Source organism: Amblyomma maculatum, chromosome 1 (assembly GCF_055883805.1).
Source record: "Amblyomma maculatum isolate TAMU_Amacu chromosome 1, ASM5588380v1, whole genome shotgun sequence".
In the NCBI taxonomy this organism is placed as follows: domain Eukaryota; kingdom Metazoa; phylum Arthropoda; class Arachnida; order Ixodida; family Ixodidae; genus Amblyomma; species Amblyomma maculatum.
The window spans coordinates 178,517,967-178,544,761 of NC_139344.1; the positions used below are offsets into that span (position 1 = coordinate 178,517,967).

Below are 26,795 nucleotides of genomic sequence, written 5' to 3' on the forward strand. Positions count from 1 at the left end.
ATATAGTATTCAAGTTCATCTTAAAGACGGTCTAGTGTATGGTAGTTCCCTTGCTTTTAAAGCTCCAGTCACAAGCCACTCTCAAACCTATTACTAGTAAATATATATTTATTAAGAGTAATTATTAGGGGTGTCCGACTATTCGAAATTTCGACTAAGAATAAAATAACTCTGTTATTCGTTTCGGGTTAGAAATTCCCGAATGTTTAAAAATTTACAGAACTGTGCCGAAAATTTTCTAATTTACCGCAGCTTCCCCACACTGCCAACTTCACCGTAATGCTCGACCACATGGGCTGTGCAGTGAAGCATCCTCAAAAAACGACGGGGCCATTCTGTGAAGAGAGGTTTCCCGACAGTGTGCGCAAAGCAAAGCGCTTGCCGAAACCGGGAATAAACATTTTCACTTGGGTTTAATCTCAAATGCAGACAACACATCATGCAGGTATTCAGCAAATAAAATTACTGTGATGCAAGTGGTTTTTGGCAAGTTTTCTCAGGACCATTTGATAACCAGAACTTTCGATTAATCTGGACATTTTTTTTTTTTTTGTGCCTTGCAGGCGCAATTAACGAGAGTTTACAGTATTCAGCAGTGATATGACAGCTCTACCTGGTTGCAGGCCCTTCCTGTACAAAAAAACTAGTATACAGAATCCTGCATGAAATTTATACTGTATTTTTCTGTAAAGCGCACACTTCTGTACAATTCTAGTATAACTTTATTTGCAAATACTATGTGAATTCTGAAATAAAAGAGATGAACAGCATTTGTTATTTTTAATTTTCAATTTTTTTGCACTGACCAGATATTCAAAGGCATTTTTTTCCCCATACTCTCCTTCGATTCGTATTTAATAATAATAATAACAATTGGTTCACAGGAAGGGAAAGGCGCAGTATCTGTCACACTTATTTCTGTGGACGCCTGAACCGCGCCGTAGGGGAAGGGAGGAAGGGGGAGTGAAAGTGGGTAGAGAGAAAGAGGAGCCATAGTGGAGGGCTACGGAATAATTGCGACCACCTGGGGATCTTTAACGTGCGCTAACATCGCACAGCACACGGACGCCTCTTCGTTTTGCCTCCATCGAAACGCAGCCGCTGAGGTCGTGAACCTGGGTACTCCGGACAGTAGTCAGGCGCCTTACCACTGCACCACCCCGGTGAAAAATTCAATATTCGCCACCCACAGTAATTACTCATTAGCATCCACCCAAATGCAGCCCTACAGCTACAAAGGAAAGCTATACAGCATTCCCAGAAACTCAGCAGAAGAAACTTAATGGCAGGGCATCATCATGCCTGCACTCGTTTAAATATGACATCAGATCTCCGCGGCACGTGTGCGTCATGCATTGCATGCTCATCCGCACTTACTCATTGACTCAGTGCCACAGCACGCATTAATGTGGAGCAGAAATAGTGAGATAACGTTGATACAATCACCGCCTACACAATATGAAAAGATGCGTAGAGTCCCTATAGAGCTGGTAACAGCTATGGTGAAGAAGGTGCGAGATAAGAAACGCTCACTGGCTATATGCTGAGCACAGTAGAAGTGCTTGGAACAAGACGGGAAGCACAAATAAGAAAAATCAGAAAAAAAAAAGGACACAAATATAGCAGCCACGATGGAATACTGCTAAGAGAAAAAAAAAAAGGTAAAAGAAGAAGCCCACCCAAATATCATTTTTAAGTAAGATAATGTATGCTGGCTTCATGCCCTCAGCCTCCAGCTCATTTCACGCGAAATTCAATAAACTGTCTATTTGCAATTATGCTCTCTCTGAAAGACATTTCACTGATCGCTTTCATGTAACATATCTTTGTATACACCTAGCGTGCTCAAATATGTATATTTTTTACAGGCATCTCAGTTAAGATGAACAGATTTTACGGTCCCTTCAAGCCTAAAGCATGCAAAGGCTGGCATACAACCTCACATTTTAAAAGTCAATGACAACTAACTCAAAAAACGCAAAATTTCAAACCACATTTGTACATCCACAAATAATATAATCCTGCATCATGCAAACTGAATTTCAAAGGCAAAAGGTAGACCTAATCAAGTTAAGAATGCTCTGGAGTTTTCCCATGTCCTAATGGAGTAAAAACAAAGCTGGGCCATATACTATTAAATGCGGTCATCATGATGTCTGCTTGCCATGACCTATACACATGCACCAGTCATGGGCAGTATCGAAGATATATGTATCTTCGATACTATTTTTAGATACATTTTGTGTATCAGTATTAGGTATCGTGTGCTGAAAATGAAAGTATTAAAGTATCGGTATCGAAAATACATTTTTAAAGTATCGTGTATTTTGAAGATACTCGGTACTAATGAAAAATTCAAGTATTGAAACCGTGAGACTTTGGGTAGGCGGCTCTCGCTCAGACGGTAGTACAGGCCTTGAGACAGCTTGGCTTATACTAGGTACCGCCCGAGTTCGCTACAAATGCCCCGGCACCTCAGCGTCAACCACATTTCTAGATTCCCTTTCTTTAAAACTGAAGGAGGCAAAGGTAACTAGGTGCTCACGCGGTGCTTGACTTTTGAGCACAGAGAGCATACCACAAAGCTGCTAAGCCTTTAACAGACACACAGAGAAATATGAACAAAGCGGAAACGCAAAGCGAACATGCAGTAGGGATCATGCACACTGCTGTGCCCGCTCTTCCCACCCCTTGCCATACGCCCACCGTCTCTGCGGTGTTTGATTCTCGTCAAGCAATGCCCTCGGTGTGCTGTCGAATGCAGTAACTAATGCACAACCCAAAACCCCTGGGCTCCGCGTGCCGGCTCTGCTTGGCGGCAAGAACACAAGCTTCTAAGGCCTCAGTCCACCACAATGCAGTTAGCTAACCACGTTCTTGTAGTCACGGCATTTGATGGAAAACAAATCCGTCCTTTGTACTAATTGCACAGGGAACAAGCTTCCAGTAGACTTTTTTTCTGGAAAAAATATTTCGTCCAAAATTTTATGAAATGCATGACATGAAAGCTATGAATGCAATTTTCCAGCACAGCTCGAATAACAAATTATGTGCTGTCAAACAATTTTTTTTGCAAAAAAACATTTGCGCAATCCTTGAAGAAAACTTGTAAATATATCTCTACTTCAAAAAAAAAATTTAATTTTTTAAATATGCAAATTGATTGACACCATATTAGCCACCTTTTTGTTAAAAAAAGATACTTCTATTTTTTACCTACAACCAGTCATATTTCTCCAGCGACACTAGCGAAACTCTAGTTTCTTAACTACCTCCAGGATGCTTGAGTCAACGCGGCTATGGTTCACTCTTACACGATGATAAAAAGATCTTCATCTAATACAACGCTGTGGTGTGCTCGTGTGCATATGTAGAAAGGCTTTTCTCATATGCGTCACTTTTATCACGCCCAAATCGCTCTCTTTCCGGACTAAATAATGTTCAGCCATTTTATTTTTCTTGCTTTCCTTCTAGCTTTAAACAATATGCAGAGCTTCAAAAGTTTGTTATCGCATTAATGGCAATATAACTACTCAGTTCTCCAAATGCACGCAGGTTGCACCTTTGTATTTGTACTATGTATAGCCAAGTGCTCACAGGTCGGTTCGCATGAAGAGCATTAGATTAAAGAAATATTTTGCTAGGCTGCTTGTGGGAGCAATCGCTTAACTGTAACCATGGCTTCAATGACAGCTGGCCAAATAATTAACTCCGTGCTGACGTATTCATTAAACCCTTTCAGAAAAACTACGCTATAGGAATGCTCTAAAGATTCCAGAAAGCACGGTAAAATTTCCTAATGCTGCTAATCGTATTACTACCTTTATTATGTTAGGATATCAGTGACGTATCGAAGTATCGACGATGCAGTACCGAGTATCTGTATCAAACCTCGATTTAGATCCTATCTCGTATCGACATCGGAAATACAATTTTTCGGCGTATCGAGTATCGGTATCAAAGATGCTTTTTCGAAATATCTTGCCCAGCCCTGACATGCACACACCAATGCATGCTTCCAAGGTAACGAACCTCAACAGGCCAGTACTCACTTGACAAATGCATCGAGCACCTTGAGGTTTTTGCGATTTGCAATGTACTCCCCAATTTTCTTCTTATCCAACTGCGAATTGTCCCTCAGGAACAGAGCCACCTCCGCAGGGTCAAGGGGATCACTTAGCAAGCCATGCTCCTGAAGAAATTCAATGCCCTTGCTGGGCCGACTGTTGAAGTGCTCCGTACCCGAAGCTAGAAGCTACAAAATCGGAAGAAACCAAAAAAAGACACTTCAGTAAAATTTCTCCAAGGTATCAAACAAAAATCTTAATGACAAGGAATAATTTTGCTACAGCTGCCTCGGAGATTCAGGTGGAAACAAAGAAAATATTTTCACAGTATAAGTGGCTGGTGAGAAAAGCCATACGCAAGGAGAAAAATGCAAAATGCTCTAGCATGTGTAACAACATTTTCTGACATTTCTGAGGGAAAGCGTTTTTTTTTTCTTTTTTTATATATACCAATGACACTGACCAATCTATATCAGCAACTTGTAGCTAGCAAGAGTTTTTAATATTTATTAATGAATTTTTATGCACCAATGCTACACTCATGTTTAGAGGCACACCAGAGGAAAGAGCCCCAGAATCATTTAGACCATGAGGGCTTTTCAAGACGTGTTAGAAACCTCAGTATTTAGGTGTCTTTGAACCTCATTAGAATGAAAGTGCAATTCCAGAAGCAGATATTTAAAAATTCACATCTAAAAACTAACTTATACTAAGCCACAGTGGTGAAAGTTTTCAATATAAATAGCACAATGCAATGTTTTGCACTGTCACAAAAAAAAAGACTGTTTAAACTGTGGCCCTGTACCATACTAATTTGCATATTCAGCAAAAGCTCTTGTAATGCTGTTCATTTCCAACATGCCAATCGAGGCAGTCAGCTTATGTTAATGATAGCTACAGTAATAATAGTATTTTATCACCGAGATAAGGTGCTGGAGCAAACAAAGCAAGGACTCACTTAACAGGCTTGCCACCTTATCATAATGAAAGCTACATTTAAAACTACTCAGTGTTATTTTTAGGAAAGCAATCAATCCCCGCACACAACAAGGCCACTAGATGGATGAGTTCATATTGGTGAAGTATTATATCAAAAGCATTGCACTGAACACAGAACAAAGCAGAATAATGGCAATGAATAGCACGTGCCACATTTCCACCATCTGTTTCTGCTCTGTATTGTGTCTGGTTACACTGGCTTCAGCATGACTCAGTATGCTGCCTTTGGTACGATCCTATCTACTACCAAATCACATGGCAATGAGTCATCTCCAAGCCCAGCACACCTTCCTCAGTATGCCGCTGCAGCTGACTTATATGTGGCCCGCTACAAAGTTGCATGTGAAACAAACGCACTTTTGCTTCAGCTCATCTGTTTCTAGAAAAGGCAAACTGCAAAAATTAAAGCGACAGTCTACTGACTTTTTCAACATTTTTCTTGAGTCATTTGAAAGCTTTGTCCCCAAATTCACAAATACCCAGCTGGGGTGCTGAGAAACATGGCAAAACAACTGGAAACTTAATTTTTCCATACGGCAGTCTCGTCTTCTCAATGGTATACAGTGTCTGCGAGCACTGACATTGTGGACACAATGTGCAGTGAATATGGTAATCCTATGCAACTTTATCAACACAATGACTGCCGCAGCACCTCGGTCACATGCAGAACATGTCATCAACTAAGGTGCACAGATTTTGTAAAAACTATAACAGAGTACTAAGATAGCTTTAAATAGAATGAAATGAATAAATAAACCAAATAAGCCACGTGATATCTACCACTGATAACGACAACAGTTTTTGCCTGTAGCAGTGCTGCTACAAGTATAGCGGCGTCATTGGTTGTATGATTTTCTGTTTTGAAAGCATTATAAAGCAAATCACGAAATATTAAGGAATAAAACTAGCTGTAATTTATTGAAAAAGAGAAAAGTAGGCTGTCTTAAACTTATACTAATCTCCAGCAGTAGACTGTCCCTTTAAAGCTTAGATTCACAACAAAAGATTTCTTGAACAGAGCATATTTGCAGCAAGATGCTGATTATATGAATTAAAAAGAGAGAGACACCTTTTTCTTATGCTTGATGGCCATCAGCTCTTCGTGGGAAGGAATGTTTTCGGAAATGGACTTGCGATTCGGTCGCATAAAGACAGAGCTCCTAAAATTTGGCTTCGTTCCAGAAGTGGGGCTTTGCAGAGCACCATCTTGACTATGGACTAACTGCTGGCCTAACTGGTAGCCAAATGGGGCCACATGGCACCGCTCCATCACCGCTGCTGGCTCACTGTGGTAGCCTTCACCATCACCGTCAACGAGGGACAGGGGTCCTAGAAGAGAGACAAGGCATACAGCTATAAAAGTCAAACCCTTACCATGTACAGCACAGTGTAAATTAAACACGTCATGGATAAAATGTCCAATGTAAACTAAAAGGTGGGGAAAGAAAACTTGGTCACCTCAGTGTGACCAACGTTATGCTCCATTTATAATTTGCACCCAACATTACAAGTGCTTAAAGATATTGCCACGAAGAAGGCGAGCGGAGAGGACGAAGTGCTGCGCCTGTCCCTTGCTCTGTGCTGTGCTGTGCTGTGCTGTACTGTGCAGCTGCTTTCTGCTGTATGCCCAGCGCTGTGCCCTAGACCTAGTCCTGAACCACGTAACAATATTTACAGATAGAATAGATGCATATAACTCAAAATATCCTGACTCACTTTTGTACTAGCAATGTATGAGTGTGTACTACAAAATGAGGCAGTGTGGTTTTTCTTCTTCCTGTACAAAAGAATCACTGCAATGCCCACCAATGCACAACTGAAGCAATTCTTAATTTTCAAATTCAGTTAATTTTGTTTAATATCTAGTTTAACACTTTCAAATTTTGGTAAAACTTTAATCAGATAGGTGTGACGACATCCATATACATTACAGCACAGCGACAAACATAAGACAAACAGCACAGAAAAAGTATCGAATTTCACTAACCTATGCCATCCTTTTTTCCTTCATGTTTTCTTATTCATTAGCCCATAAGATAAGTGGAATAACAGTGAAGAAATGACATACGTGGCATAACATACACATAAAAGATACAAAGTGACTTTAAATGTTTCACCTCACCCGACATTCCTCCACCACGAGCCGCCTGAGTCTCGCTCAACATGCGGAAGTGACACCGTGTTTCTATGCTGTCAATTACAGCCAGCAATGCATCTAGTGACAGGAGGTGAATCGGCTGCAGGCCTGTCACTGGAAAAGCGTTCTGAAAATGCACAACAAAAAGACAAGTAAAGCATCACACATGAAACTTGCACATCCAAAAAGGGCATACGGCTGCTTCAAGTAAACCTGCTAACCTTTGAGAGTACTTTAGTGAGATCTTCAAATAAATTGGAGCAAAAAAGGTCACAGTCATAGTTTAGGTACAACTCAGTAATAAGGCCTGGTATCCTCCAAAATTGCAAAACGGCTTCCACAGACAACTCCTTTTGGTCCCTTGTCACAATGGGTGACTCGCTCACTATCAGTTCCATGAGTTTGGTGAGATACATCTGAAAAAGAAAAAAAACGGAGGGAAAAGCAATGATTAGCAACCACCTCAGACTGCAGTACCATCCGTCTGTCTAGGCTCACTGGGAATTCACTTGCTGGGTGGCCTAACCCCGATTAATCATTTCAGCATAAAGATCACTACAACATACACCAGATTTCTGGGGAGGTGACAATAGCCTTTTTTTTTTTTTTTTTTTTCAGGGTTAAAATACAAGCCAATGCAACATAGCAATGGTAAGCAGCTTGAAATGCAAGCTGAAGGACAAGGACAGGCAAAAAAACTCAAGCACAAAGAGTACTTCTACACATATTTGCTTTTTTGCAAAATATGTTTTTCGAAAAAGAAAAAAAGAAAAATAAATTGTCAGCCTTACAGCGTCAAAGCGACACATGCACTATGAGGGACGAAATCAAGTAGACTGCTGCATGCTACATCCCACAATGTATTTCTTTGGGTTCAACAGCAAGGCATTTAATGGTACTTCAAACAGTAAAATAAAAAGAAATAAAAAACAAGTGCCGCACCTGTCCCACAGTCACCTACCTCTAGTTGGAACTTGAGATGAGTACGAAGTGCCTCAAACAGCAAAAAGCTCACTCGTAAGGAGGACACAAAAATGGAAAGACGAGATGAACTCAAGAGCTGGAACGAACAAAAGCAAGTCAAGCTGTCAAATTTTGTTAAAGCCACATAAACACTGAACAAACACCGCACTACTAGTGCCATATGTGGCCTACTGTACAATGCTGCAGCTTGCACTTAGCATGTAGTTAGCATGAAGCTTCCACCATGATGTGCCTGAAATTCCAACACAAGCTATGCTAAGCTGATATCGAGGGAAAAAGAAGCGACCTGTGATAAAAGTAATAATGAGAATTCAACCTACAAAAAGGAATGATTTGCCTTCCAACTGACACTGCTTACTTTTTTTTTTTTTTTCAGATGTAGAAGCAAGCTGTTCAAGTAATTTATGACCCTTTTCAACAACAAAAAAGGTTAATTTTATTAAAATTTTGAATAATAATAAGAAAAAAAAGAGACCTTAATTTTCAAGTACAATGGCATGAGCTGGTTTCAATGCTTTTCATTCAGATTACTTCATACATAGTGCAATAGATGCTCCAGTTGCAATTATTGTCTCTTTGGAAGGCTATTTTATTGATTCTTGTCATGTAACATATATTTAGACGCACCTATCACGCTCATTTTTTTTTTTTTTTAGAGGCACTTCTGTTAAGACAAACCTCTGATATAACAAATTTTCTCGTCCTTTCAACTGCGTCTTAAAGGAGCAACTAAAAGCCTCGAAGCCACCCTAACGGGTAAAATAAAGGTAAAAATACTTTTTTTAGGTTTTGGCATAAAATAATTAGAGTTCACGACAGTTTTGTTAAGACCAGCTGCAAAAACAGAAAAAAGGTACTAGGAAAGAAAAGAAACCCACCATGAGAAGGTTGCGGCACACATCATCCTTGACCAGGCTGAGCAACGAGGGAAAAGAGCTAATGTGGTCCGCTCCACTCTCCAGAGCCACAGCAAGCAGGTTCAGGCCTGAATGAATCATCATCTCAAGGCTCTGCTGCTGCTGCTGGTTGTGGCCAATCACCTCAGGCACGTATAGCAAGCTGGCAAGGAAGCGCAGCAACTCCCAGACGCAAGGCAGCCCATAAGGCACCACGGGGCCTGCACCTACGCCAAACGGCACACCAGCTACTTAGGCAAAAGCTTCTCATGCAAACATTACTAATGACAGCAATATACAGACATAACAATCTATTATTTTTCAACTACAGTATCAAAGTTTCACTAGTGGTTTTTCTCAATAAAATGGCCTGCTAGTCCACCCATCTTTATTTCTAACTTCTTACAGAAAGAAAACATTCAGCATCTACATTGCAAGTTTTGTAAAATAGACCCGTAAGCATTCCAGCTCACCACATCCCATGGCAGTAGATTTCATTCCTTGATGGCTCGTACAAACAAATAATCTTGAAAAATGTTTGCCTAGGAGCTATATACAGTAGGACCCAATACCAACCCAGCTGGAGAGGTCTGAGCTACCACGCTTACCCCGTGCCACATATGGAAAAAGAATGGCATTAAGTGCCAGTACTAGCCAAGTTTTATTGAAATTCAAGCAATGCCACATAGACTAATTATAGAAGGTGTCTCAAACATGCGGCTTGCAGAGCTGTGAGAAGTGGCCCATCGGCTCCAAAATTTTCAGATATTTTTTTCCGAAACCATGCGCCAGCTTCACAAGATAGCTTTACCACCAGACGCGTTTTCCAAATAAACTCGGCTAAAACGCCTCGTCCCTAGATTTTACACATTCTTTGTAGAGGCAAAAAGAGGCATTGGCCCCCTTAATCTGCATGAACTTCGGAGAGACATCAGCTGCACTGAAGAGCGAGGTGCCCAAAAACATGCCCTCTCTCTTTTCTCCAAGTCTACTTTTTTTCTTTCCAGGAAAAGTGACTGTGGTATTTATTAACTGTTGTACTCTTTAAGTAGCTTCCTGCAAGTCATATGAAATGGTGCCTGTCCAGCACTTAGCCAAAATCAAGCATTCATTGCTTTTCTTTTCCACGAAGAATGAGAGGGTGTGGTTTGGGAACAAGACATTTTGACTTAGTTATTTTACTGCTATTTTGTTTTTCTTACATTTTTTCATTCGTTGTTTTGTTTCTTTGTTCCCCCGGCTTCTGGCCCACAAGAGACATTCCCTCAATCAGGCCCACATAGCAGCATGGGGTTGAGACCCCTGAGCTACAGCATTTGCAATAGCACAATTCACAATTTAATCACCAATTGCAAAGTCCTCGAGCCCACCATGGCACCATGTCTTTTGCACTCGTGGTTGTCCCATATAAAGTTTACATTTCTGAACACTATGCTCGCAACAACTGTCGGCGGCATCACAAAAACCTGAATTTTATGTGATTGCTTCATCCATCGGATGCAGGTGCGGACAAAAGTAAACAGAGCCCGTTAGTTCCCTCCAACATTTTTCAAGGAACTGCCTATTTGAAACTCGCAGCCATGGCATGTGCAGGCTTCTTGTAGATGCCAGTGCGCTTTTACTTGGAGAAATAATGTTTTCTTATGTCTGATACAGAAGGCGTGATAGAACATAGAATGGAAAAGTGTGCTCTGTTTGAGTCTGTCCACACCCGCACACCCACCTGTGAGCAATGACTCATCCTAGGAAGATAAACTAAATACTAATAAAATAAGTACTAGGGTCAGTAAATATTGAAAATTTCGAACACAAACAAAAAATGTTTGTTATTCAGTTCATACGTGATTCTAAAAATAAACATTCAAGATTTTCCCAATATTCGACAGCAGCCAAACAGCATCAGTTTTCAGGAATTTGACCATGGCAAAAAATCACAATATTGGGGCAAATTACCCGAACATAAGAGTGTAAAATGCCAGAAAAACAATAAGAGGTCATGCTCGTCGCTTCTTCAGTTGTTTATTGTGTGTACCGAACACATCGGACACTGCTGGGCTGGAAGACCTCGTGCAAAAGTCCATAATAAATAAACAAATAAGATGAAGGCAAGTCAACCACCTGCTTAATGGCACTCGCTATGTCATCTTCACAACTATTCTAGTGTGACCTCTGCCATCTCGCTCACCTATGATATGCGGAAAAGCCCACTTGGAGGATTTCGCATGGGGGATCCTTCATGGAAGAGGTCGGGTTCAATGTGTCACCAGCAGGGCAAGCGATCGTAAAACAATATTCTGCCTACTCTCCTGCCAACTCAAGCCCTTGCACCTGACATGCATATAGCAAAAGTTGTGATTAGACCAATAAGTAACATGGCCGTGAAGTTTCAGTTTCTGAGCTTTGCTGCCAAAACGCAGCAATGGTGACTGCTGGCTACACATTTGACAGCCATCTGAACCCATCTGAACCCAGCTGCACACCACATTCAGATGCCAGCTGGCACATCAATGGTCATATTTCTGCCTAGAAGCAGTCTTGCCATTACAGCACCAAAGGCATTTTCATATCGCTTTTACCCATGCTTTCTTCCAGCAAGCTGAACCTGTGCACTTGCCACAGGAAGCTAGCTGTTCGTGCGATGCAGTTTCCTCTCAATTCTTCTCTGCCTTTCCCCCTTTTCAGCAGTATTTTCTTCTTTTCTCAGGACAGGAGGGCATATGACAACTCACTTTAATGCTAGCTTCTCTTCTTGTTCCTTGAAGTCCGAATTAACGAGGTTTTCCCACTCACAAAGTTATTTTTAATTTGTGTAAACTGTGAATTTCATCTTTTGTTAGTTTGCATGATCTCATTACAAGTTGTAAAGCTGCTACACTGTCTAATAAAGTAGCTACACTTCTGTGCACATTATTCTTTCTTATGGTGCTGAATCGGTCTAGCTTTTGCAATTCCGTTTGCAAAAATCATACACTATTTGATATTTGATATTTGAAGGCACTTCTTTTCTCCATGTTCAATTAATATCTCTGCTTGGACTTAGTGTCTGCAGTATTGTATAAATAAAAAAATAATATTTGAACATTTTAATGTTTGCATACCCCCTGTGATAAAACCTTACATTTTACCTGTGTAAGGTGTCCTCATGCAGCAGATGAAGTTTCATTCTCAAGCAATATGGTCACTTGTTCTTTAAACTAAGCTCAAGCACCATGATTCACTGCATATTGTGCACATAGTACTAGTTGACTAAATAGTAAAAGACTTAATTATGCATGCTGCCTGATGCAGTGTACAAAAGTACAACTTTTACCCAGCTAGTAAGATGAACAGAAGCCTAAACACTGCGCTTTAGAAAATGCCTCAAACTTGCCTTCCCGGCCCCCATGCAGTGCTGTGAAACGCACACCGTGTGGATTCACATAGTCATTGTCTCCAGTACCACCCATAGTGACCACTGTGCCCGTGCTTTCCTTTTCAACGCTGGTTTCCAGGCTTGACAGCTCCTGTCCAACAAGGTTGTACTCGCTCCCTGTCAGTTCTTGGCTCATAGACAGGACACTGTCAAGACCCTCCTGCACATAAAATAAAAACACAACTATGCAAACCTATGTGTACGATGCAGGAAAAGACTGCCATGTTATAGCTGTTTTCAACAAACTGCCTCTCTGGTGTACGCGCTCCGTGACCTTGCCTTCACTGTGTGAATCCTGACCTGCTCTGCCTCATGTACCTCTCAATTATTATCAGACTGGAATCAATTTTCTGAGTAGATACGGCCACTGCCACTCATGGCCATTCCTTATCACTGCTCTATCATAAAAAAAAAACACTAATAAAACACAGTGAGGACAACTCTTAGTCTCGCTGAAAAATTTTCATAGAAGGAAAAAATGAGAGAGTGCAAACATAGAGAGCCTGATGAAAAAAAAAAAAAAAAAAAGATGTGGCACACATCCTTAATCAAACCACAGTGATATACGAAATATAGAAACAGGGTACAGCACTTATCCTCTGTCAGTTTCACTAGAACCAAGCATGCCGTACCATATCATGTAGAGTGAAACAAACATTGCCCCTGCCCAGTTGCACATCATGCCATTGTCAAGCCATCTAATGCACTAAGTAATTCAAAAGCCATGAAGCTGTGCACATGATCCAAATTGCTATCATAATGAGGGGCTTAGTGGTTCCCCAGGCACTACAATGCACTGTACATAAAGGTGGAACACCACCTTACAGCTAAGTGTCTCCAAAGGCACAAGCACAGTCACCATATGATTCAGAAATTCCTTTTAGGCACCAGTAAATAGCCTGTCAAGTATTCACACACAGCACTTACAAGATTTATCATATGAACATGCTGAGACTAAGAGAAAGGCCTGCCAACGTACACAGAAATTTGTGGCATTAACAATCAGACACAAAATACCATACTTTTTAGCTATGCTTAAGTCAACGGCCATTCAATTATTAAGTAACTAAAAAAACTTAGTGCAGTTTGGCTTAGTAAAGTACAAAAACAGAGTTGTACATCGTTCTAATGAAGTCAAAGAAGCCCCACAATTTCTTTGTTACAGCCACTGTTCCATGATACTAGCATGCAACCTTGACTATAACTTCTGCATAGCAGCGGGCTTACCTGCCATTGTGTACACTCAAACACAGCGCCCATTTAATGCCTCCAACACATGTACTGAGTACCCACCAAGTGGCCGACAATATGTATTGTACTGAATGCATAAGCCAGATTGAAGGCTTCGACTGCTGTCAGCAAAAACTGTTATATGCTTTCGTTTTTTGCTGCCTGGCCTCCGTAAAACCAGCAGGACGTCAATGTCGTCAAGGGCACTAAGTGCACAGCCAGAGAATTTAGCTTCTACAACCAAGCTGCAACAAACGAAACTACATAGCTAAGCATGAAACCAGAGAAAAAAAAAAAAAAAAGCTCAAGGAGGACTGTGTGCAGTGAGCTGAGCAAGGGAAGACCTTAGAAACTCAGTCGAGGCACAGCATGGTGCGACATGGCACAGCATGACGTTGTTAACGAGGTTCGGCACCCAATTTTCAATGAAGTGAACATCACCATCAAACCGCACACCAAAGCTCATGAAATGTCCAGACAGGCTGTATGCAGACCCCCCTTGAGCTAGGGTAAGCTTTCTGCATGTTTTGTATTTATACGCAATGATTACAATTTGCCACATAGAATCAATATGGAAGTGTTGAGCACCATTGCTAATTTACATTCCCAGTGCAAAATAGCCATTCGGGTTCTTTTTATTATGTTCTGTTGCAGAGAAAAATTTACTTCATCAAAACGAGATATCAAATCCATAGTCTTTTATGACAGTTTCCAAGAGGAATGGTTTCCCCTTTGTTATTTCTAATATTTCCTTCTAAACCCTTGTTATACATAAAGTTTGACTGTACCTGCAATCAATTGACAGTTTGGGCTACTGCTCGTTAAATAGTTTTAGCAGCACGTAGCCGGACAAGGATGAAGACGGAGAAACACGTAAGACGCAGAGGCGCTGAGAAGGGAAAGTGCCCGTTGAACAAGAAATAAACTTGAAGAGGACAAGCTGTTGGGCTAGTTGGTTTACCATAGTTTTAGCAGCGCGTAGCCGGACAAGGACGAAGACGGAGGAACACGTAAGATGCAGAGGCGCTGAGAAGAGAAAGTGCCCGTTGAACAAGAAATAAACTTGAAGAGGACAAGCTGTCGGGCTAGTTGGTTTTCCATAGTTTTAGCAGCGCGTAGCCGGACAGGGACGAAGACGGAGGAACACGTAAGACGCAGAAACCAACTAGCCCGACAGCTTGTCCTGCTCGTTAAAAACTTATTTCCGATCTCGACTTTTTTCACTTTTAAGTCGAAAGCCTTTATTGCCTCATCGTTGTCGCCAGCAAAATTCACGCTTTTGCGGCGGCTCTGATCGGTCGAGACTCGATGACGTCATGGAGGTATCGATCAATCACAGCGCACCACCACAGTATGCGCCTTATATGACCATATGTCAATCAATGATCAATTACTGATTAATTAAATAATAACTAATTACTGATTACTAATAGTCAAAATTAATTACTGATTAATTAAATAATAACTAATTACCAATTATTAATTAATTGTCAAAATTAATTACTAATTACTGGTTAGTCTAACCAACTACCAATTACTAATTATATATCTAATTGATGCCAACTTAATCATTTATAATTAGTGACCATTGTGTACCTAATAAATTACTAATTAATACTGCACAGCCGGTAAAATCAACTATACAACAGTAAACGTAGAACAACTGCGAAGATACAAGGAGCGCGATCTCGTCGCTGCAAGCAGAATTCACTAAATAAATGCACTCACAGAATGTGAAAGAGTAGTTGCTTGCTTTACTCGTAACAGCATTCATCATTACATGCGCAACCGTCACGTAGCAGAATGCAGCACTCAGGCTTTTGCCTTTCATCATTTTAGTCGCCAAAGTGTCCTCGAATTTTTTATTTATAGTGCATGGCAACATATATAGGGTTGTTCGTTTTTGCACCCCGAACATGTTCCTAAAAAAAAAAAAAAGGGTAAAACCAGATTTTTCCCGGTCTCTGGAACAACTGTGCCCACGGAACTTAATGAAAGCTCATATGAGAGAACAAAAGTGGAAGCTATTCGAGCGATACTTTCTGGTAAAGAAGTTCTTTATGCGAAGGCAGTCTTAATGAGAGATGCACTCGAGCCACTTTTAGATGTCCAGAAAATGCTTGAAAGCGAAAACTTCTAATGCAGAGCTTTGATCACCTCGTAAACGTCAAGCTACAGCAGACGGTCAACGAGTTTTCCACGATGATCAGTAAAAGCGATCGAGCAAAAGGTGTTTTGTCTATGTTAACTAAGAGAAATGACACATTAGTAAAAACTTGTTGTGAAGGGTTTTGCTCGAAAATCTCCACAAAATGCGGCTGCACTCTTTAACCAAACGTCTCAGGCAAAGAAAACCAGTTGACAGTGTGGAAACTGGGTGCCTTACTCGATCCATTCCAGAAGCGGTTGCTGAGTCAGTCGTTTGATGACTACCGACTTCTCTTTATTTCCATGACTGGCAATGTAGACTCTGTTCGTGAGAAGTTTAACCAGTACTTGCTGGAAGCAAGCCCCACAAATGAATGTGTTGAAGTGATGGACTATTGGAATGACGCAACTGTGCGCTACCCCAGGATAGCAAATGCAGCGTTGACATTGTGTCTAGCTAACGGCAGCTGTGATATCGAGCGAACGTTCTCTCAGCTAGATACCTCCAGAGACGAGACAGGTCTCGGATGAAAACTGAAATGCTGCGCATGCAGATGCTTGTGCATGTTAATAAAAGCCTGTAAAATGTCGATGACCATGCTCACGTAAATAAAATATTACTTGTAAAAAACTGACCATTGCACATCACAGAGAGTAATAATTTCGACAGAAATGCCCAATTATGAAATATTTTCTTGAAAGCAACCTAAAACATAACCCTAATCCTTACCCACCGATTAGAAGAAATTGGATAAATTTAACCAGGTAAAACACAAATTTCGAAGTGTTTCCACGAAAAACCCGATTTTTCCCCTATTATCAAGTCGGAAAACAACGCACGATTTTTACCCTCGCAAATTTGAAAAAGTATAAGACCAGAAAATGAATAACCTCAAACATATAGTACCCTCAACTGATTACCACCTGGTCCAAACCAGAAACGATCCCATGCGAGATAAGACGAACTTCCATTATAATGCAGGGCATCAGTGCTCCAAAAGTGAACGTGCAGACAGAAACCGTGGTCACAAATGCAAAGTGCACCATGGTTCTGTGGCTGTGCTTCAACAATCTTTTCTTTCCTCACTCTTTCATTACTTCCCCACTGGCAACTACCACCTCTTGTATCAGGTATAATGGCCAGCAAGCTGTCTTCTGCTGGTTTCAGTATCAAAGCTGGCCTGGGCTTTCCAATAGCAAAGAAGCAGAAGACTGGACTTAGTAAAGTGTAATTTGAAATAGGGCCCCTTCCTGCCTATTCTGTTCATGAGATAGAGCAAAATGCTACTGAAAAGACTATGCAACTTTTTTCAGGTTGAACAGAAAAATGCCTAACAAATATTATATGAACCATTGCCAAGAGCGGAAAAGTAACAAAACAGGCCCAAGCAAAAGCTATTTGAGAAAAAGGAAATTTCAAAATATAAACAAAATATGCCCATCCCTCCCTAACCACCTACTTCAGCCTCCAATAGCATCATCCTGCAAGCCTGATCAGGACACAATGCACCAAAAAAAGATTATGGACAAAACAACAGCACATTATGGCCCGCCCTGCTATTATTACTGCCATCGGGGAGGGGAAGGGCATTGCTACTGATGCAAACTCATACAGATGGGTCACAAATTAAACTCTTAACATAAGACCCTTGGGATAATGCACAGTGTTTTTCTGGCTATAACTTGAGATAATGTTGTTACATAAGCCAGAAAACAGTAAAACTCAGTAAGCCCCTAACAGGTTCTAGGAAAGGCTTCTTAACCCTTTTAGTATTTTTGCCATAAGGGTAAAGTGGCCGAATTCCATCCCGCGAGGGTTTTGCCGTATGTGTACGATGCTGAAAGTGTTTGAAATTTCATGCCCTTCTGAAGAGACACGCTTATGGGAGGTGCTGCCATCTTCTAGGATGTAATAGAAGTATTAAAAAAAATTGTCTATGCTGCCATCTTGCAGAAGAAAATAAAACTGACTACGACTATAGTGTTGTGCGCTGTTTGCAGCAGCGTGCCGGTTTCGGTTTCTCCGCATGATCACAAAAGAACCGCAGAACTCGATCTCGATCTCTTTGTTCGGGTGCTAACGGAGGCCCGTGAAGATCTAGGACTTGCAAGAAGTGTTGCAGAATTGTTTATGCTGCCATCTTGAAGCAAAAAATAGATAAAAACTGTGACCTTCGGTGCTACGCGTGATTTGCAGCGACTCGCCCTCGTGGTTTCGTTTCCTCCATGCGATCGCAACTGAAACGCGAAAGTTATCTCAATCTTTGTTGGGAAGATAGTGGAGGCCTGTGAAGGCTGATTTTTATCTTTGCTGGTGCTCTTTCAGCTTATCGACATTCAACGGGTGTCATTGCTGTCCTGTTAAGTTTCGTTGATGCTATGGCTGTAACACTCTATATATTTCTTGCCTATTTATCCGGACTTTCACAATTTTGTCTTTTTAAAGTCAGAAATAAAGAAATTTGACACTGGGGAAAATTTTTTTTATATATGCTCAACAATCAAAGGGTTAAATGTTCAATGAGGGTGTTGTTGCGGGCTAGTTGATGTAACACTGCTTAAAAGGAAAGAGCGTAAGCACAGGAAAAAGAGTGTTGTTTGTTCCTCTCTTTGTCCTGTGTTTGCTGATCCTTTTTAAGCAAATCCTGTCCAAATCCTGCCCAAATAAGGAAACCTTGTTTTGTACAAAAAATATTTAATTATTAAACTCTTGTTCATTCTGTTTCACCCAAACGAAATCTAATTTTCACAGACATTTTGCATGCAGTAATGGTCAGTCACATCTCAGCAGCCTCAACAAATCACCACTGGGATAAAACTGCTAGCACTAGTGTCAATGTTAATGCTGTGATTATAAATAAACATTTTGATGGCACATTACTGCCCGGCCAACACAAGTACAGTACAGTCCACTCTTAAAGGGAACATGAGACCATGTGGCTGCTACGCTTTACAAAGCACTTCTGAGAGAGCTGGCGATCAACAATTGCAAAAGGTGCAAGCGCTGCAAGCACGGCTGGCCATTCTTCCTAAGCATGCCCATGTTGTCACCCATTCTCGCCAGCTGCCGGCAGCAGTGGTTTGAAAAGCGTTTAAGCCATGCATTCGCACGTCTCCTTTAACAGTGGGTAGTATTTATTGTACATCTCTGTTGGACATACAGTTAGGAGCGAGAACAAAACCGTCTCTTTTTTACAAAGTTTATATGGTTAAACACGTGCCTTACCTGGGCACCACTCAAAGAGTCACCCTGACTGGTGTCTAAATCAACAATAGACGGCACAGAATCTGATAGGTGAATGACCCCCGTTAGTGGACCAGGTTCAAGGCTGGAATCAGGAGTAGGTGGCACTTCAGATTCTGACATCCCAGGACCAGGCAAGGGAACTTTTGACACTCCTGATCCCATGGTCTCCCCAACAGGTGGCTGTTCGTCTGTTGCAATGGCCTGTGGCAGAGGTGCTACATTTGCTGATGACTGTGACACCGCATGCGTTTGCTGCTGAGCTGGTGACTCATGCTCCCGAGGGATCTTTCTTTGCTTGGGTACAGGAGATCGACGTTTCCTGGCATTTCTTGCGTTGTCCATACCACTTGCTCTCATTTTCAACTGAGAGGAATGAAGTACATGGAACAGCAAATAAGCACAATAACAGAATGAGCAAAAAAAAAGGAGCAGTAAAGAAGCTCTTTCATTTCCTGGCTCCGTATTTCCTGCTCCAGACCTATTTCGATAACAGAAGCTAAAAATTGTTTAAAAATGCCCATTATCAACCAAGCTATCCTCAGCACAAAAATACAACTGAGCAGGCATTATGCGTCCTGAAAATACACATCAATGGGAAGCACCATGCATGATGAACACCTAAAGGAATCAGCATTTGGAAACAAGCACTAAGGTTCCCCTAACTTACGGCTTCTTAGAGAAGAGTCTCACATTGCAGCTAATTTTGAAAGAATCCCACAGACTAATCATCCCCTTAAATTGCATCCAACAAAACCTGATTCCATTGGTTTCACAACAACTGGATTAAAGTCAAAGCAAATCAAGTAAAAATTAAGGGGCTCTATTTAAACCTTTAACCTCTTCCTTAAAACTCTCCTGGTTAAAAGTTTAACATAGTAAATAAACCATTTAATACAGTATTCTTCAATGTGAAAAGGTTATGTAAAAAGGCTTTGTATGTGGTGCGTGTGTCATTGCTTCAAAATAACTATACACAGCATATCACACTCACCTTCTTTGAACAACCCCCTTTAGCAACTTCAGAGAACTGTGGAAGGCGAGAGAAAAGCAACTGCACCATGTCCATGAGAGCCTGCTCTGCAGACTTGCGTAGTAGTTCTAAAAACAAGGCAAACATTCCTTTTTTTTTTACAAATATATGAGACATTTTCCAGTGTATACTTATTTTGACTATTCTCCAAGAGAATAGAGTCACAACAGACTGCTTCTACACAAATAAAAGCTTCTATAGAGAAGTTTAACTTTGGAAAACCAATTTAAATTTATAAATTTAATTTTGTAAATGTTTTTCTTAATTGTAGCACCATCATTGAGTACCCAAAATAATTCATTTTTCAATGACCTGAAGAAGCACATTATAGACAAACTTTGAGATGCACGAAAATTCAAAAATATTCTATACATCCTTCAGAAAAAGGAAGGAATGGAAAATCTAGAATATACATTTTGTGCATTACTGTTATGTAAGAAACCAGCATTCAAAGTTACAGAACTCTGCATGGCAAATGTAGGTTCAGAAAAAAAAAAAAAAAAAAAAAAGGTCACTAGCATACAGCCCTTGCGACTAGTATGCAGTGCAGTCCCTAGGTCAAGCCTGCGGCATCCTGCATAAAACTTCCTGCAGCACTGCTGGTGGCACGAAATATTTCTGAAGATCCTAGCAGTACCTTCACAGAGGCCCAGAAAGCTGTGAATCTCCTTGACAACAGCGAAAACATAAGTTACAGACAGGCAAATGTCAGTAGCTTGAGGAGGATGCAGCAATCATCTCTCTCCGAACTAAAGTAAGGGAAATGGATGCCATCTTTTTACACAAAACTGCTGCTTGCATATACAAAGTCATGTTTAAATGCTGCCAATTCGACAGAAAACAGTAACTGCAAAGCACAATCAGTGCAAGACAAGTATGCCCCTGGGGCGCCATGGTTGCCGCGATTGCTCCATGTTGACAAGTTTAGCGCAATGTTTTCTAAAACTGAAGTACAGTCCTTATGCAACATACAGAATGGTGTTACTTGTCTAGGAGCAGCCCAGATTGCTCAGAATCGGGCACTTCACGCCATGGTTGAAATTGAACAATTTGAATATGCATGGAAAGCAAAGGGTTAACTACCCACCAGAAAAAGATTCAAAAGACAAACTGCCTTATTCCTTCTTCTTGTTACACTACTCTGAAGCAACAGAACATGGTGAAATATGACTGGATACCTGGTTCAGTAAAAGGCGACTGAAGCATGGTCACACTATGTAAGCATCCCACCATCAGATTAAAAAAAAGCTGCATAATTATCTGACACTACATTGATCGGATCACTACCTCTGTCAAGCTCCCACGCTACTCAAAAGTGGCAATTTATCTGGCAATTTATCAACATTTTCAGCTAATTTTAACATTACATAATGGTAACAGCCCTTGTCGGTCAATAAAAAGTGGAAGTAAATGAAAATCTTGTAAAAAAAAAAACTATAAAAGAACAAAATGATGAAGTTTTCCATAAAATGTGCTACGACACTGTTTGCCAATGCCTCCATGCCTATTTGCCAATGCCAAAAATGCCTCCACGCCTGGTCACAAGTTCATGCACAAGTCCATGCACAATGGCCATGCACAATAGCCGTGCAGCACCTGGTCAAGCATCTTTTAAAATGACAATAAAATGCGTAAAAAATAGCCTAGCATCAAATAAAAAGGCATTAAAGAGACTTGGAGAATGAATTCATTAAATTTATAGTAGTTAAAATCTATCCTGCAGCTTTTTCTGGCTGCGCTCAAGTTTGCCTAATTATTGCTAAGAAAACTGGAGTTTAAAATGCTTTTTTTTTTATCTTTCCCAGCTTATAGAAACTCCATTTTTAGTGCAAGCAGGCACTTTGTCATCTGAATGTGGTAATCTGGCAATACAAGTCAGCCTCACTGTCCTTTAAAGGTTGGCAGGAAGGACAGCAAGAGCATGCAACATTCCACAATGTAAGCTGTGGTCTAAGATCTCCCCTCCTTAACCCAAAAAATGCATTTCACAATGCATTTACTCACCGTCAATCAGGCATAGTCTCGAGACGACTTGGGCTAAAGGATTGCCCAATTACGCAATAATGCAGGACAAAATATTTGCAAACTGCATGTGCATGCAGCTTAGACAGCCAGTGCACAGTCAACGCTCCCTCAGCGAGTCCACAAGCTGAAGCTTCATACGTATGTACTACACACTACTTAGTCAGACCACCAAAAGAAAGGTTCCCCACAACACATTGCACAAAGCATTATTAGCACTCTCAGCAGTACTTCGTTGTATTATATTCTATTACACTGAACTACATACGAAGCGCTGATTTATTGAGATCTATACCTGTATGCAGAATCGTAAAAGAATGTAAAGGACACACTCACCACTGAGCCTTGTCTCGAAGCAGATGCGAATGCAAGACTGCATCATTTCACACACGGACTCATTTGAAAGCAGGGCACCCACGTGTGATAGAAAGAGAGATCGCAGAACAAGCAATATTTTCATGAGCACCACTTCATCTGAAGCAGGATCGATGCCCATGAAACGCGCATGTGTAACAGCATCTGCGATACTTTCAGCTGCTGATGCTGATGACTCCAATCTATGATCTGCAACACAAAACACACAAAATTTGTACAAGCATTGTTATTCATCCTAAATATTTACAGGCTATAACAAGTCACGCTTACATAGCGGGACTGGCAAACCATTATGGTCACTCTTTTGTCTTAGTCCCCTTTATTCCCATAGAGTCAAGTCTGTGTCAAAACTAAATAGTTAACTCTAAATCTGACAGCTTTCTGATGTTCTTTGGTATGCATGGCAGCACAGTTTGAAAGCAAGCATTGTCAATGCCAATGCACAGCCATGGTGGGCAGAATAGCAAAGCAGAAAAACTACCAAAAAGCCTTATGCACCCTAGTGTTTTCAAGGGGTGGGTTTCAAGGGTTCCCTCCCCTAATATAGTGAATTATTGACAAAACTTTTAACCCACATTCTGATTCATTGCGACAGCAGTATATGTGGTTGCACTAACTACTTATATGAGTATGGTTAGAAGCAAGCAGCTTTCCAGGATTGTAGCACATCTAGTAGCACCAGCTAAAAGCTTGTATGCAGTTTTCAATCTGGCTAGCTCATTTTTCATGAATAACCGATTGACTAGGCAAAATCCTACAAGTGTTTACTGAGAAAAAAACCTGCACATAACTTGTGCAGTTGATCAGTGTGATGCTGTAATTTTGTTCCCACAACGCATAAAAATGGAAGTGGTGACATAATGCTCTTTTCTTTTTTTTTTCAGAAAAGAAAAAGGCCAAGCGACAAAAAAGAACATAGGATAGCTACGAGTTACAAGGGGATCAAACATTAATAATTTAACTCAGCAAGAACAGAGCAGCCATGCAACAAAAATGCTTTCCAAAATCACATTTTCTGAGGCACAGGTCCAGTAGAAGACTTCACACACATTCAGAAACCCATGTGTACAGACAGTAAGCTGTTACAAGTAATCTATCAGCTTATTACGCTGAACCACAAATGCAGCAATTTCAATGTACATGTGCCATTTAGCACCTTTTTTATCACATAAACAGCTGCCATTTAAAGTAATGATGCTCCATTCCAGAACCACAGAAGAACTGCTCGATATACGTCCTGGAGAGCTCAAAACATGCAACACACAATGACACGCAATCGCAGCAATCGCAGCTACCATAGCACCTTTGATGTTTAGAAACATAAAGCATTCAAGAAACAATGTATTTTTCCAATTACTAACTTTTGGAGACCAGTGACAAGTTGCAGTATGAAAAAGTAGGAGCTAAAAATGGGCAATAGCTCGCACCTTAATGCTCATTTTCAAAACATACACTTTACTTTTTATTTCCTTCTTTTCAAAAGTATGTTTTTTTTATGTATATTTTATTTTTATTTAGAACATATTGCAGTCAATATAGACCAAGCAGGCCACCAAGCAATACAGGCCACAAGCCACAAGAAAATGCATTTCAGCACTACCATTGGCAAGCAAAAAATGTAAAACGAACAGGGTACAGTGCAAACACATGATAGAAAAAAAATGAATCGGCAAATAGTGAAGCAAAAAAAATCAACCCAGGACTTTTCATACACCTTCTTCAAAAACCATTACATTATTAGCAAAGAAAGCATCTCTTGGAAGTGCATTCCACTAAGAGACAGTGCGCGGAAAAAAAGAGTTCTTGAATCTGTTAGAACGGGCAAAGATTGGTTCCAGGTTGTGATGATGGGAGTGTCTGGTTTGACGACGCGTGGATGAATGAAAAATTGTGTATTGATACCAAGTTGAAGATTACAGAGCCAATACAGAAACCGCAGTCTGGAAATCATTCTTCTGGTTTCTAATGTCAAAATGTTGTTAGCACTCATTAGAGATGATGGTGAATCTAATCTGCCATATGCATTGAATATCAAACGAACTGCTTTTCTCTGTACCTTTTCTACTTTAGTTATGTTTTTAAGTACAGGTCCCACACCAAACAAGCATACTAGCAATTACAAGGTACACAGGGGAGCAAGAAATACATAGTGCACCAGACACTGCCAATAAAGTGCCTCTTTTCTCACAGCATGGTCATTTAAGCTGCTTGATCAACAACTCACACAACTAAAAATCCCCAATTATTATTGCAAATACATCTCACAAAAATAAGCAACAGCCACAGAAAAACCATTAAGAAATCGAAGAGTAACTCGGTGATGGCATTTTCAAATTTTCTACCTCCCGAGATGAGGCAAGTAACATAAGGTGCAAGACACTGCAATGAAACCTTTGAAATTCCAACCATTTCAGGCACCAGAAAAACAGCAAACACACACCCTTTCATTTTCCTACCATTGAAATTCTGGTGCCATAGAAGGGCATGACCATGCACCTTCAATGTAACAGTAGAATACTACAGTCATTACAATTGCATGCAACAGCAAACAAGAACTAGAGTGATGACAAATTCATTGATTATTCTTAAATGCTACCATACAATGAACACCAACATTAAACTGCAAACCGACAAACAACTTGAACAACTTTGCGATACAGATATCGCTAGGCACACACCACTTGTGCAGCATGAAAACCAGGACCGTAAGTGAAGGGTGCTTCACAGCACACAGCTGTCCAGGATATTTACCTTCACAAAGTATTTTCATAACCCATAACTGCAACAAACCAAGGTTTGTGTAGAACTAAGTTCATCAGCGTGCCATCATTTACTGGTAATTTTCGCAAGACATCACACAGTAAACAAGCGCTAAAAATTTCAAATTAACAAAACAACATTACAGGACGACGGTCGCATTAAATGGACAAACTTTATAGGTAAAATAAACCCGCCCATGCTGAGCCCAACCAACATAAAGAACTTACCAAGAAGGCCATAGGAGAGGAATTTGTTCACTGACGCAAGAGCTTGGCCAGTTACAATACCCGTGGTGTCATCTGAACGAATAGCTTCCAAGAAGGGTCCGAAATATACACTCGGCTCAATGTCTGAAATATCAGTAGAGCGGCCCAATGCGTCCTTGAGGTTTGAAAAGCTGCGGGTTAGAGCTTCGTGTTCTTCCGCCTGCAAAAAAAAAATGAGGCGAGTGTGACCGCAAAGACATCACAGAAAAAGTAGCAAGCATGTCACCTTACTGTTACTGCATCACAAAAACTGTACTTTCAAGGGAGCATTACTAAGGGAATACCTGATTGCTCTGTCCACTACTGCTCCGTCTCAATGCGGCTGTTATGACCGATACTTCCCCGGCGATGATGTAGATGTGGTTTTCCGGAACATACATTCTGTTCGCTCGTCTGAAATCAAGCAATAAAACGCGCAAGTTTAATGAACAGGCTTGGCTGTAGCTGATGTACTACCCCGCAAGTTCTCCCTACAAGTGGCGTCGCGTACAGATCGTACCAATGAAGAGGCAAATCAAAAGCAGTCGACAAAGTCCGCGACAGCAGAAATCCCAGCTGGCTTTTTTTAAAGATAACAACTGCCACATAATACAAAATGCGCAGTAATGGTGCATACCGTTTACTTTCTGGCGTTAAATTCTCCCGTGAATTGGTATGCTGGCAAAATCATGAGCTTACAACCCCGATTTCGCGCTGGACACTGTCATATGCAAACCCGTGACGCAAGGCTGCGCCGCCGTGCCACGTCAGAGGAACTGCAAAGGGAAAGCGCTAGTTTAATATTGTAAACAGAAATACGTACCACTTGCAGAGGTGACCTGCGATTAACTTTCACTCAAGCCATATGCTCCACGCAAGAAAAAACACGGAGGTAGAAACAGCAACCAGAGGGACCGATCACGATCACCATGAGCGTGAACGTCACCTCTCAAAGGGCGGGGAATGACGGAACGAATTTTTTGCGTAGTAAAATACTTTCTACCTTCAAGCTACCTGTAGTGTTGATTCCTTATTTCTTATGAACTTGAATGTTGTGTTATATGATGCATTTGAAAATAGTTAATTTTTAAAACACCTGATTACTGAGAGGCGCGAATTTCAAAATATCAACATCAGCCGGAATCTGAGCTAAAGAAGCGTTCAGCCCCCCTTGGTTCAGCCCCGGGTCCAGATGGAATATCCAATACCACACTTAAGAATCTAGAAGGCAATTCAATCACGT

The 26,795-nt window shown here is 40.8% G+C and overlaps 1 protein-coding gene across 3 annotated transcripts in view; it reads right to left on the minus strand.

The window, feature by feature from the left end:
• Positions 1-26,512, minus strand: part of garz (Sec7 domain-containing protein garz) — a 71,547-nt gene extending 45,035 nt beyond the window's left edge. For 2 of the 3 annotated variants that reach the window (XM_084589663.1, XM_084589660.1), the window contains exons 1-13: positions 26,376-26,512; positions 25,858-25,966; positions 25,535-25,733; positions 22,509-22,736; positions 20,112-20,218; positions 19,100-19,483; positions 12,454-12,655; positions 9,066-9,310; positions 8,165-8,263; positions 7,425-7,619; positions 7,189-7,330; positions 6,136-6,395; positions 4,053-4,255 (exon numbers count right to left, since the gene is read on the minus strand). In XM_084589663.1, coding sequence (XP_084445789.1) covers positions 4,053-4,255; positions 6,136-6,395; positions 7,189-7,330; positions 7,425-7,619; positions 8,165-8,263; positions 9,066-9,310; positions 12,454-12,655; positions 19,100-19,483; positions 20,112-20,218; positions 22,509-22,736; positions 25,535-25,733; positions 25,858-25,953 — 2,360 coding nt within the window. In that variant the 5' untranslated portion in view covers positions 25,954-25,966; positions 26,376-26,512. Of the gene's footprint in view, positions 1-4,052; positions 4,256-6,135; positions 6,396-7,188; positions 7,331-7,424; positions 7,620-8,164; positions 8,264-9,065; positions 9,311-12,453; positions 12,656-19,099; positions 19,484-20,111; positions 20,219-22,508; positions 22,737-25,534; positions 25,734-25,857; positions 25,967-26,189; positions 26,330-26,375 lie in introns of those variants that run through there. The other variant, XM_084589661.1, reaches the window with a different exon arrangement.
• Positions 26,513-26,795: the final 283 nt, after the last annotated feature.